Consider the following 12,391-nt stretch of genomic DNA (forward strand, 5'->3'; position numbering starts at 1 on the left):
TTACCTGGGAAGCAGGTGGTTAGGTGCTCCATTAGTGCTTCTTGTGTGACTTGTTTCCGGGCAGAGTTCATTGCTGAGATGGCCAGGCAAAGGATTTCCCCAAGTGGAATAAACTGTGACTGAGTGATGGGAGACATGCTGATGGGTGATACATCACCTGTAAAAAGACAAAAGATGTGCAATGAAGCATTTTGTTCCAAAATCTGCTCATAGGACAAAGAGCTGGAGATACAGCTGGTGAAAATTCAGAGATCTCTAGTTTTTGTACTGAGCTGGGGATAAAACCCTTTCAATGGAGAACCATCCATCAGCTCATTTCAAAACTTAAGACACACAGAAGTTTGGAAAATGGGAGATGTACACTATGCAGACATAGCTTCTCAAAGGGTACAAATGACAGAATCAGAAAAATGCCAATAAATTAGCACTTATGGTTGCAAAACCTCTTCTTAACATCCTACTAGGTAACTCCACAAACAAAACAGTTGCATGTATTTCTCTGCACATTAAAGGGGAAATTTCACTCCCCTTTCAAAGTATAGATCACCCATCATTTCCATTTGATATAGTATTTTTTATTAATAGTAATGAAGATAAAAAAATGTTGCTAAGTTAATGAACAACATTTTAACTCAGCTGATAAAGCAGAGAACTCTTTAGAGGCCCAAAAGCATCAAAACACCTTAAGACTGATACCTTGAATAAACCTCTCCTGGATCTACATGCCAAATGTCTCAGTATAAACTATTTAGTTTTTAGAAGAGAAATTTTAATGGTTTCAGGATGGCCTGAAAATTGAGTTTGTTGTAACTTTTCTCATGTTGTCTTACAAACTATTCATTAACCTACAGTTAAAAAAATCATTCAAATATCTTAAAGTTATGGGAGAAACCACAATTTGACAATACTATCATGACTACACATATACAAGCCCATTTTAACATGCTTTATCCAAGTACATAAATCTTTCATTCTGCTCTGTAAATCTTCTTGAGGTGGTAACAGCTTCCCAGTGATCTCAAAGAGAGGAAAGCAACAGGCTAAAATATTTTCCTTGCCAGTGAAAAAGGAGTAATAAAGAGTAACAGACAGAACAAAGGGCACTTAATTATGAATCCTATTCTGCCCACAGGTCAGTCAATAGCCAGGGATTAAGTTCTACCTAAATGGCTTTGAAATGTCACAAAAATCATTTTATTTCTGCTGTCACAGAGCAACACCTTGTGATCACACCATGAATCAAATTACTAGAAATTAAATAAAATTCAAATTTTCATTCTCAATTCAGAAGATCTAATATTTGCCCCATTAATTCTATATTCCTATTATGTCTACTAAACAAGAGCAGCAGCTTCCAAAATTGATTATCAAAATGCATTTACTCTGGCATTATACTCAGTACTTTGGTGGGGAAAAATTGGTGAGAGTAGTAAACTGCATAGCTGTCTCAGTGAGACCTACGAGCAACACTTTTTAATCACAAGCTCTACAATCTGCTCTACAGCAGTGATACACGCTATCCAAGGCACAAGAATGATTTAAAACAACACATTTGTGCTATGCTATCTCCTCGTTGCTTTTGCTTAATCAGGCCTGACCAGATCAATGCTGCATTCCCTTCCCAGCAGAGTGAAGCCCAAGATCCTACTCATTCTTATCTGACCACAGAATTAGACCTTAAAATATAACATTTTCTGGACATTTTTTACTCAAATAGACCTAAAAGTTCCTGCCCCATGCATTACAGAGAACAGCAAAGAAGATGACACACAGCTTACAGGGAAACATGAGAGATACGCTTCCACATGACATGGGCGAACACCATTTGTTCCCTCATCATTTTAGTACAGATAAAGAACATCACAGTTATTATATTGCTATTTACTAATAATTATGTCTGCTGTCAGTTTAAACTTGTTCATAGACAAATCTTTGTAATCAGCCAGACACGTAAGTTTACCAACTTTGATCACCAGTCATCATACACTTTGTATAGAGGATCAGTTTCTTTAATGATTAGTTTCATGTCTAAAAAGCATCAGAATTAAGGTAAGAATGATGTAGATTTAGCTAAATAATTTAAGAAACTACTGTCTTTAACACAAAGATTATGTGTCATGGGTATCCTTGGGAGAACTACTAAATTAAGTTCAGTGTAATGTCAGACAGATTGGCATATAGTGGCCACGGCTGATAATCTTATCAAGTTCACAGGGCACTGAAATGGGCTCTCTGGTGTCCTGGTTTTGCCTGGGATAGAGTAGTTTTAAGGGCATCCAGGTAACGGGCAGCAACTCCTTAATTGTTCTACCTGTATCATCAAAGACCTGGCAATTTCTCAAACCTAAGCAGCCGGCAGGAGTATCCCTGTGCCTGTTCCCAGCCATGCTCTCTCACTGCCACCTACACAGGTGCCAGGATGGGAAAGCAGGAGGAAGACCTCTTTCTTTCCCTGGCATGGGAAAGATCCATTCACAGCTAACCACAATGATACTTAGGATGTAGAGAAGGGGCCATAATACCATAATCAGCCTCCTGAAGTGGGAATGGGACTCAAGGAGTTTTATACCTCAAGCTTTGCTCTGCAGCCTCACAGTTGCCCACAGAGGGGTGCTTGGACAAGAACTCAGAAACCAGTTGCTCTGCTCATGTCCAGGAGCAGCCCATCCCTCTCCCATGACTGCCAAGAGCCTGCAGAAATCCACCTCTGAGATCACTTCCAGTTGGGACTTAAAACAGGCTAAGTACAAGCTAAGAAATAACAAAATTTGCCTGATTTTAGTAACTTCACACAATTCTTCCTTTTAAAGTAGGCCTTCAGCAAGGAATTGCTTTCTAGGTTAGTGAGCAGAAAACACTCAGTCTGCACTGAATTTGACCCCCTGCCAGTGGGGCTCTTGTCACCAGGAACAAGCCAGGAATTTCCACTGAAATACTAACTATAGTTCATATGACTCCTCAATAGGAAACATTCAGTAGTGGTTCCTCAATGTTAACACAATTTCTAGCACAGCATGTTATAGTTAGTATACCAGGGTAACACACGCCATGCTTGCAAATATTTGGGAGCTTGACAACCATGTAATTAACTACAAAGATTACTATAATTGCCCATTAAATAATAACTTAAATGGCTTTAAATAAAATAGAGATGTTTAAAAAATATTGGTTTATGTGAGGGCCTTTCTGGTTTGTAAGGGAATATCATGAGTTAAGCCTTATTCCTTTCCACTGAGCGCTCCTCAACCTTCTTCATTATGACAAGGAAACTTGTTTCAGCTCTGTTGTGATAGAATGATCTCCACAGCTTGTTGTTCATAACTGTCTGCTGGAGATAGTCACTAGCTCTTGTTAAAAAAGGCTAGCACATATTTTGAGCAGACCTAGTGATAGAAAGCCAAACTCCCCACACTCAGGGAAGCTTTAATTTGCCAGATTTTATCTTGACTGTCCAGTGGCTCTGGGAAATCACACACACTCTGTGGTTATAGTTAAGTCAATGAACTTCTTTGATGCACAGTAACAGCAAATATCTTGCATCTATGAGATAATATAATACATTAACATCAATTACACACATAAATACTGTTAGGCTGTTGAACAGAAGGTTTACTACAACTTCTTTAGGAAAGATCTGCTCAAAAAAAAGGCAAATACGCTTTTCCTAATTTTTTTGAAGACCACATCACTTACATAAAACATCTAGCATATGGCTCCTGTTAGCTCTGACTGATGCTTGTCTCAAGCAGCTTTCTTTTGAAATCAAATTACTAGCCTCAACTTTCATATGTTTGTGTTCCCAATTAAATGAAAACTAGAGCTCGGAGAGCAGTTTTCACCAGCTGACTGCATGTTTTGTTTAAATATGAGATATATACATGTATATATAGCTTCAGCTCTGTTTCTGCAATGTCTTTCCAAATCTCTCTCTAAATAATTTAAAAAAAAAGTTTTCTAGACTTCTTGTATTAAGTGACATTCAATTTTAAAGAATGTCTAAGCACATAAGAAACAGTGAACAGGAATTGTACTCATTTATGCCTTAGGGATTTGTATCGCTGGCCTGGGGGGAAAATTATTTTTATTACTTAGAACAAAAGATAATGTAGCATATAAAATAAACACTTAGCTCTTACATAGCACTTTTCTTCAGTGGTTTTCAAACACTCTGAAAAGCTGGGAACCATAACTATCCTTAACATACAGACGAGAAATTGATGGTCTAACATAGCTGAACCCACATCCTGAACCCATTCCAGCCAGAACTTGTCCTGTGCCAGGGCATCTAGTCTGCCTGTTCTCTGCAAGTCTGGGAAACACCATTTTGAGAGAAAATGAGGCAGCTACATTCTGTACCATGTATCAGCAATTAACTGTCAACTACATACCAATGGCAGACTTTTTATTAGTGATTCTACTGCTGGAAAGAAGTGACCTAGAAGTCAAATTCTTTGTCTCATGAACTTTGCAGAAAGATTACTTGAAAAATCACCTCTTGCCTTACAAATGGAACCAATTCAGTACAACCACTGTAAATGAATTAAAGAAATTACAGGGCAAAATCATATTGTATTAGAATTTATACACCCTATTTCTCTGAAACAGGAAGGAGACCCTCTGATTTACACTTTGCATCCTGTAAAGCACAGGAAGTCAAAGCCCTTCTTTAGACTCTCAACACCTTTTTAATATTTTGATTCTTATGGCCCAAGACAACCTTTAAACACAATTTTTAGCATGGTTTACACAGAAAATGAGGCTTGCACAATCACAATCTGTGTGTTTGTATGTGTCAGGGAGATTGAGCCTCACTAGACAAGAGTATGGATTCTAAAACAAGTGCTTGCTACACTTGTATACATGTATACTTTGTATAGAAGCTACACATTACATCTATACAAAGCTTCAGGCATAGCAACCTCCCACTACAAAGGACAGAATCCAGTCAAAAAACACTTGACAAGGGAAATCTGACTTCACTTCTTTTGCTGCTTACAGAACTACATTATTAATCAGAAAACATCAAGTTAGAGCACAGTAACTTCATGGCATCTCATGATTATAGTGGTGGTTGCAACAGAAATCCACTACAAAAATTTTCTTGCCAACAGCCTGTTGTCAACACTTGTCTATGATTTCACCCTGGGAAGAACTACAGAAAGGTCATTTTCTACCAAAACTACTTGTAATGGGCAAAGCAGGGCCTAGAATATTATAATTTTTTCTCAATAATACTGAAAGTAAAAAGTCTCTTCTAGAAAAGTACACTTTCAGATTTACTTAATGAAGGGACAGATGCTGAAGAAGTTACATGTCTGGCCTGGGTTGCGCAATTACCCCTTTTTGCCCCAAACCCCAACTTGACTGAATTATGCTAATTAAAGAATACTTTGTAAGTCTATGTAGTAAACCTATTCTGATGTGAATTCACAACAAGGAATTGCCATTTTAAGTTAGACATTCCCATTTGACTGAACAAAAGGAGGGAAAATGAAGAATATGCAGATTTCTTTAGTATTAACCAGACTACTGTGAAGTACCTTGAATCTGCACTAGCATGCTAACACAAAAAATATCACATTTCACTGGCAAAATTAGAAACAAAGAAAATTAGAAGAAATGTTGCTTGTGCTGTTTCCAGACATAGCCTAAGTCCTCCTTTTAAGCTACATTTACTGGAGTATTTTATGAAAAACACTGCAGGTTGTGTTTACTGGACAGATACACATATTAGAGGATGGATAACAACAATAAAAAAGTACATTAAAGATTTTTCCATTTATTCCTGTTTAAGAGCAGCTTAAACAAAGTCTCAACAAATGCAGTAATACATTCATTCACTAACCAGCAAGTTCCCTCTGCATCTCTGAAATGCACACCCACCAAAACAAATAATGAACACTTCCAAGAATGTGACCACTCCAAATCTATACAGACTGAAGAAAACACATCAAACTTACCATAACCAATATAACAAACCTAAACAGAGTTCTAGTTCCTTACTAGTTATTAACTGTGTAAATTGATCTTTTTAATCATTCAGACCCAGCTAAAATCATGATCTCCAGCTTCACCAAGTGGCACCAACTTTCAGAAACAGGTGCTAAATTACCCACAGTCAGCAGACTTGTCTTACATGCATTCATCCTGTGTATTTCCTGTGAGTTAATTTTCCTTTTCTTTGTTCATGTCCTGTGGCCAGCTGCCTCCTGATCCAAAGTGATATCCCAGCACGTGTTACAACTATGATCATAAAAAGTTTCTGCTGGAGCACGGAACTTTCCCAGAGGATTCAGCTGAGGAGATTTCTGTAGCGTTGCTTATCCTGGGAAGGAGGTGTGGGGGGACTGTGTTTTTTTAATATATTGTGTGCTTTAGAATGTGTTTCCCCAAACAATATTTTTCAAATGCATTTTTTAATAAATGTCCACGTCTGTATTCCTGGCACACAATATGTTAAAAAAGGGGGACTTACCTGAACCCCTATGGTCTGGTTCCATGCTCCAGTACAGTATCCAGAGAAGCTGTGATGTAACAACAATGTGCATATTGGGGCTTTATATCACTGTGGAAGCTGGCTGAATGCAGCATAGGTCAGTGCCACAGGACCTGAAAGAAGGAAAACAAAGCATGCTTTTAGGCATTAATATGCTGAACACCCACCTCTCAAAGCAGGAAATAGGGGCATACTGAAGAAAAAAATGCAGTTATCTATGCAGGTCCACTGAAAAGAACACTATGTCATGCAATTCTCATATAAGCATGAGAAATAAATGGTTAAGAAATTACAGAGGAGGTGGAGAAGAATCTAAAAGGGACTACAAATATAACTCCCACACAGTGTTTTGAAAACATCTCTCTCTCTTTGCCCTGTTTCCATGGAATGGCTGAAATCACGTTCTGATTCCACCCCCTGTTCCGAAGGCACTCACAGTCTTTGCAAAGCACCTCTCCACTGCAGTGCCTCAGGATTCTGCAGTGTCACTCCTCTTCTCCCTGGCTCTCTGCAAAGTGAAGTCATAGGAATGGATCAGCCAACCTGACTTCTCACTACCCTGCCCAGAATCCTTTGTGAACTGAAATGAGTCATCGCTCTGAAAAAATCCACAGCGCAATGTTCCAGGTTTCTCCCTGTGTCTGCGCTGGCTTCTTTGTCTTTGAAATGAAGTGCCTATGCTTCTGGAACAGTGCCCAGCTGCATTGTACAGGATAACAAGCCAGCCTTCTCATTAAGTGGACAAGAAAGCTATTTACATGCATTAGCACAGACAAGTTAAAGCTTTAACCCTCTAGTCAAGATAAAAAAAATCACCCTTAACATATCTTGATGTAATGCACAACTCCCCCTATACACAGAAACATAAATGCACAGACATACATGGGCATACAGATACTTACACAGAGCAGTATTTTCTTTAACTATTCACTATTTTTCATGACACTTACCAGTTTTAGGTCTATTAATTAAAAAGAAAGATTTACTCTCTTTTGTCAGTCCTGAAGAATGCTGCAGATCTAAATGTAACAAGCAGCTCTGCTTTACACTAGATCAAAGTTGTGCTGCTGTGAACTGTTAATCAAAAAATTAGAAGCAGTGGAAAAGTTCTTGTAAGCTTATTTTTCATTATCCCATTCACCATTCGGGCTTAAAACAAAGTGAGCCCTGAAACCATGCCAGACAGAAAATGTCAAACTGTTCCAAGAGCTGAGGGCCAGCAGAGCTGCTTCAGCTTCTGCTACCACTGACAAAGAAGGTAATGCTCAGAACGAGGTCACTGTGTCAGGATCTCACTCCCAGTGCTAGGTTTTCTTTTACTTGGTGAGGATATGCTAAGGTAAAGTATCAGGAAGACACAGAAGAAATAGGAATAGTGTATGAGATGAGAGACAGATGCTGCTGTTTCAGAGGAACATTTTTAGTTGTTCTGAGATATTCTTTTAAAAGAAGGAAACACTTAAAATTGACTTAACTGTAAAAGAACTATTTCTAGTCATGACCTAATCATCAAAATCAGACCAATATGCCAAAATGGAGGCGCAAAAGGAAAAAGGAAGTTTTGCCACAAAGCACCTCTTTAAAGGTTCCTACACTCCATGCATTCTGAAATGGTTTGAAGCAGAGAAGGCACAAAATCCACAGAACTTTGAAACGCAGCACTTTAGGACTCACCTGTGCTATGCTGGAACAGGCAGTTCCCCTATGTGTTTCACCAAATGAACACACCAGGTGCTTAGGATTGAACAAAATACAAAAGTCACTACCACCCTGGCCCTACAACAACCCTGGCAGTGAAAGTGTCCAACCAAGCCTTAAACAGGTCTGTGCATTTCAAGAGGACAAGTAAATAGCTGGGTTATACAGCTACAGTTTGTTATACTAACAAACATGGCTTTTGGCCACAGGTCTGCGGCTGTTAGGCAGCAAAGCCATACAGATCGATTTACAAGTGTACCACACGGGTAGTTACACAGTAGCCATAATCTCAACATTAAAAGCTGGGGGCTTGCTATACACACAGTCAACAATTTTTGTGTTCCCTGAAAGGCCTCCTTCCAGCAAATCTTCCTTCAGCTTTACAGAATTTTTGCCTTCCCTGGAGCTGCAGCATCAGCCACAACACCTCTAATGAATCCAACTTGACATTTACAATGTTTTGGGTCCCCTAGGATTGTCCTTCAGAAACTCTGGTTGTCTACTAAGTACACACCCACTTTACAGCAACAAAACCCACCCCATGAAAAAAAATTTAAAAAGTGAATTAGAACAAGCACTTATTGAAAGTAAAAACAACAGTTCCAGTCTTCTTCCCCTTTGCACCAGACAACTGTCATGCAAAGCTAAATGGGCTCATGCATGCAGCACTGTTTTCACAGACGTGCACAAGCGCTTGCTGCAGTAGTCTTGCAACTAACACCACAGATAAAACACTGGCAGAAGAAAGCTAAAGGTAATGCTGCAGCCTAAATAGCTTTTCTCTCTACCAAATTCCTCTAGCACTTGAATCCATATTATATGCTCAGGACCAACTCAAGTATTCTGAACAGCCTAATACAACTGCAAGCTCTCTTAGTGAGACAATTCCTCTTGTATGTGTGATGCCTATGGATACCTGGAATGCACCAAGCATGCACAGACATGTTGTGTACATGCACCTAGGCACGCCTTTACTCAAATTAATCAGTTTATAGCACCATTACACAGCCCTTTAAGCAGTATTAACAACAGCAAGAAATACCTGATACCTCAAGCATAGCAAATAGCAAAAGTGAGAGACCAGCAGTGGGGAAGATATAAATGAGAACGTTGAGAAGAGCTGAAGTTGATGGACAACCAGTGCTGCCATCCATCATCAGTGATGTCACAGGACATGGCCTCACAGGAGGAAACCCTAGGCAATGCACTCCACATGCACCCCCAAACCAGGGCAGATGCTCTGTTCCTCCATTCCACATCTCCCCCGCAACACAACAGAGGTTGGTACTAGAACAAAAGCTGCCTTATTGATAGCATACAGTACAAAGACACCACATGCTTCTCTCTGTATAACTCCATGCACGCACGTGCATCCAAACAGACCAGTACAAAATACAATATAGCTTAACATCAATCTTCATCACACACTGAGGAAGCAGATGATGTAAAAATGCCAATTTCTTTGTTTGCACAGACTCTTTTGTCAAACTCTACATTAGTTTGCATATATCCTTCAGTTCTCCCAAGTTGGGGCCTGGGATTCCCCTCTTTTGCCACAGCCCTTTCCCGATCACTAGAGGGAAACTCAAGAGAAGGAAAGGAATATGCTAAAATGGGGATACACACACACAGACCCACACACGTGATAACACACAAGAGAAAATAAAAAAGCTTAAAAAAGAACATGCTCAAAAGAAGCCAAGAAGGTTATCAAGAGTGCAAGTCCATCTTGCCTGTACCAGTTACCCAAATTTCAGAGGCTAAAATCAGCTATCAGTGCTCAGCAACTGTAGCTGCAGAGACCATAGTCATCTACTACAGGATCATAGAATATTCTGAGTTGGAAGGGACCCACAAGGATCATCAAGTCCAACACCAGTAAACAGCCCATAAACAGACCAAACCTGCAACCTTGGTGTTTTTAGAACCATGTTCCAACCAACTGAGCTAATTTCAGTGTTGGTCATCATGATCAGCTCTACAAGAAAGAATTTCACAAAGCAGGAACCACCCAGACACTACACTAGGAACACAGCCCAGGAACCCCGTGGTCTCAGAAGAAACCAGATTGAGGAACATCAGAAAGATACCAACTTACACTTCCATTTCTTTAGGAAATCTCTTAATACAAGAAATTTTGACATATTAGTGCTCCACTAACAACAACTTACTTGCAGTATGCTAATAAGTTCCGCTTGACTTACCTGAACAAATCTCCTGGTTCTTTAAGAAATCACAAGAGGAAACATGATCAGGGTATTAGGTTCACTAAAATCTCAGTAAGTAAAACCCATCTGTTTCTGTGCTAGTTGTCTAGGAGCTAAATATTCTTCCTCTTTTTTTTTTCTTACTCCTGCTGCTTACACCCAGTTTATTAGCAGAGAACACACCTCCTCTCCTTCAGAGCTCAGTGCATTGGCTTATAAAATTCACACTCTTCTAGAGTTCTTTTCTATGTCTGCCCTTCCTGTCCCTTTAATCCTGTTAGAGGACTCCTCTACATTTACTCAAACTTACGTAACTTTCCTTTAAAAGCAACAACCAGAATTCTGCACCATATTCTAGTGTTCTAGCTAACCTCCCACCTGCATGGGAAATTGCCATTTCCTTACTTTTAGTAGAAATACCCTACTTTATACCCTGCATTTTTTCCCCACAGCTGTATTTTATTGGGGGCTCACTGCCACCCTACAACTGAGCAAGTAGTTCCAGTTAAGCTTTTTATGCTGACTGCAAGTGAGTTTGAAGCAAATATTTCTGTTTGACTCCCAAGACCATGATCTTCAACAGCTCACTCTGTGGATATGATTAAGGATCTTTGACCATCCCGTTTTTTTCAGCTGTTATCCATTTTTAAGCATCTCTGCTTACCACATTCTAAAAAAGAATCTCAAAACCTAGCACCAAAAACAAACAACGCTTTAAGTGTTACCTAATGCAGGACAGAATCATTATCCAGTGTGACACTTGCTAATATAACCATCCAGGAAACAGCATTTGAATGAAAACATCAAGTCTTAACAGGAGAACCAAGGCAATCAACATAACTCCCTCCCTCAAAAAGCCCACTAGGTAAAACAATTGTGTCTTTTTAGAATTCAACTACTAAATGAGTCTTCTTTAAATTATAGCTCACTGGAAAGTATGTGATATTTTAAACCACACAGAAGAATTCTGTAACATACTTTGTCGCTAGGACCACAAAATGAGAAGGGAGGAGGGTTTGGGGCTTTTTCATAGAAATCTGCTACTATCAAATTAATTTGACTCATGTTAATGCTATATTGTAATCAACCACACCAACACCCCACCCCCTCAAAAACAAAGCCTGCCTGTTCTCTGGCAGCAAACAGCAAATGCAAGGAAAGGTAGAAGTATTTTAAAAATCTGACACTAGAGGAGGTTTGGCAAGAGAGAGTAAGCAAATGAGAAACAAAAGAAAGAAAACCCAACAAAGATAAACCTAGAGGTTTTCTTAGAGAAATTTTAAAAACACAGATAAAAATATTCCTTTCCAAACTCTTCTGAAAGCACAAAACACAGTTGTTGAAGGTCTTAACAAGATGTTCCTCACTATTCTCTTCAGTTTAGCCAGAACATATGCAGTGTGGCTGGAGATGCTGCAGCAAACATTCAGCAACAATCTAGTCAGCAGAAACAATTCTTGAAAGGTGAAGCGATAATTAGCAACACAACCCGAAGACACAGTGCACTCTCTCTCATTTATCTTGACTGCTGTAACCATTAAAAGATTTTCAGCCCAAAGACAGTACTGCAGTGGTTACAGCTTTTCAAACCAATAGTGATGACTGGCAGATAACATCAGGTTAAAATAAGAACCTGCAACACTGAACACAAGTCCCATGGTACTGCAGCAGCCTTTAACAGCCCAGTTTTTCCTGGCTAGGAGAGAACTGATGAAAAGGCCAGGCATGGAATCAATTAAATTAGTGCCAAAGTGCTCTTAAAAAGAAAAGGTTAGATGCTCCAAAGACTTAGCAGTTGAGAGTTTACTGGGTCATTTTTTTCCCTGTGGTCGAGAGTAGAGTTTTCAATATGGCTGGAGTACCTCTAAGAAAATGTACTTTAAAGTGAAATTGAAATATTTTACACCTCAATACATGAAGAAGCTGTATTAATTCTGCCCCTATGCTCTACCTGCATGAGGTAGATGCAATGACCCCTGCTTCCCACAGT

General features: G+C 39.3%; 1 protein-coding gene across 5 annotated transcripts in view; it reads right to left on the reverse strand.

Annotated features, from left to right (window-relative positions):
- STOX2 (storkhead box 2) overlaps window positions 1-12,391 on the reverse strand; it is a 143,390-nt gene that overhangs the window by 19,432 nt on the left and 111,567 nt on the right. For 3 of the 5 annotated variants that reach the window (XM_030947816.1, XM_030947817.1, XM_030947819.1), the window contains one exon: window positions 5-157. In XM_030947816.1, the coding sequence (XP_030803676.1) occupies window positions 5-157 (153 nt within the window). Of the gene's footprint in view, window positions 1-4; window positions 158-6,475; window positions 6,610-6,932; window positions 7,005-12,391 lie in introns of all 5 variants that reach the window. The other 2 variants (XM_030947820.1, XM_030947821.1) reach the window with 2 other exon arrangements.

This window comes from Camarhynchus parvulus, chromosome 4 (genome assembly GCF_901933205.1).
Source record: "Camarhynchus parvulus chromosome 4, STF_HiC, whole genome shotgun sequence".
NCBI lineage: Eukaryota > Metazoa > Chordata > Aves > Passeriformes > Thraupidae > Camarhynchus > Camarhynchus parvulus.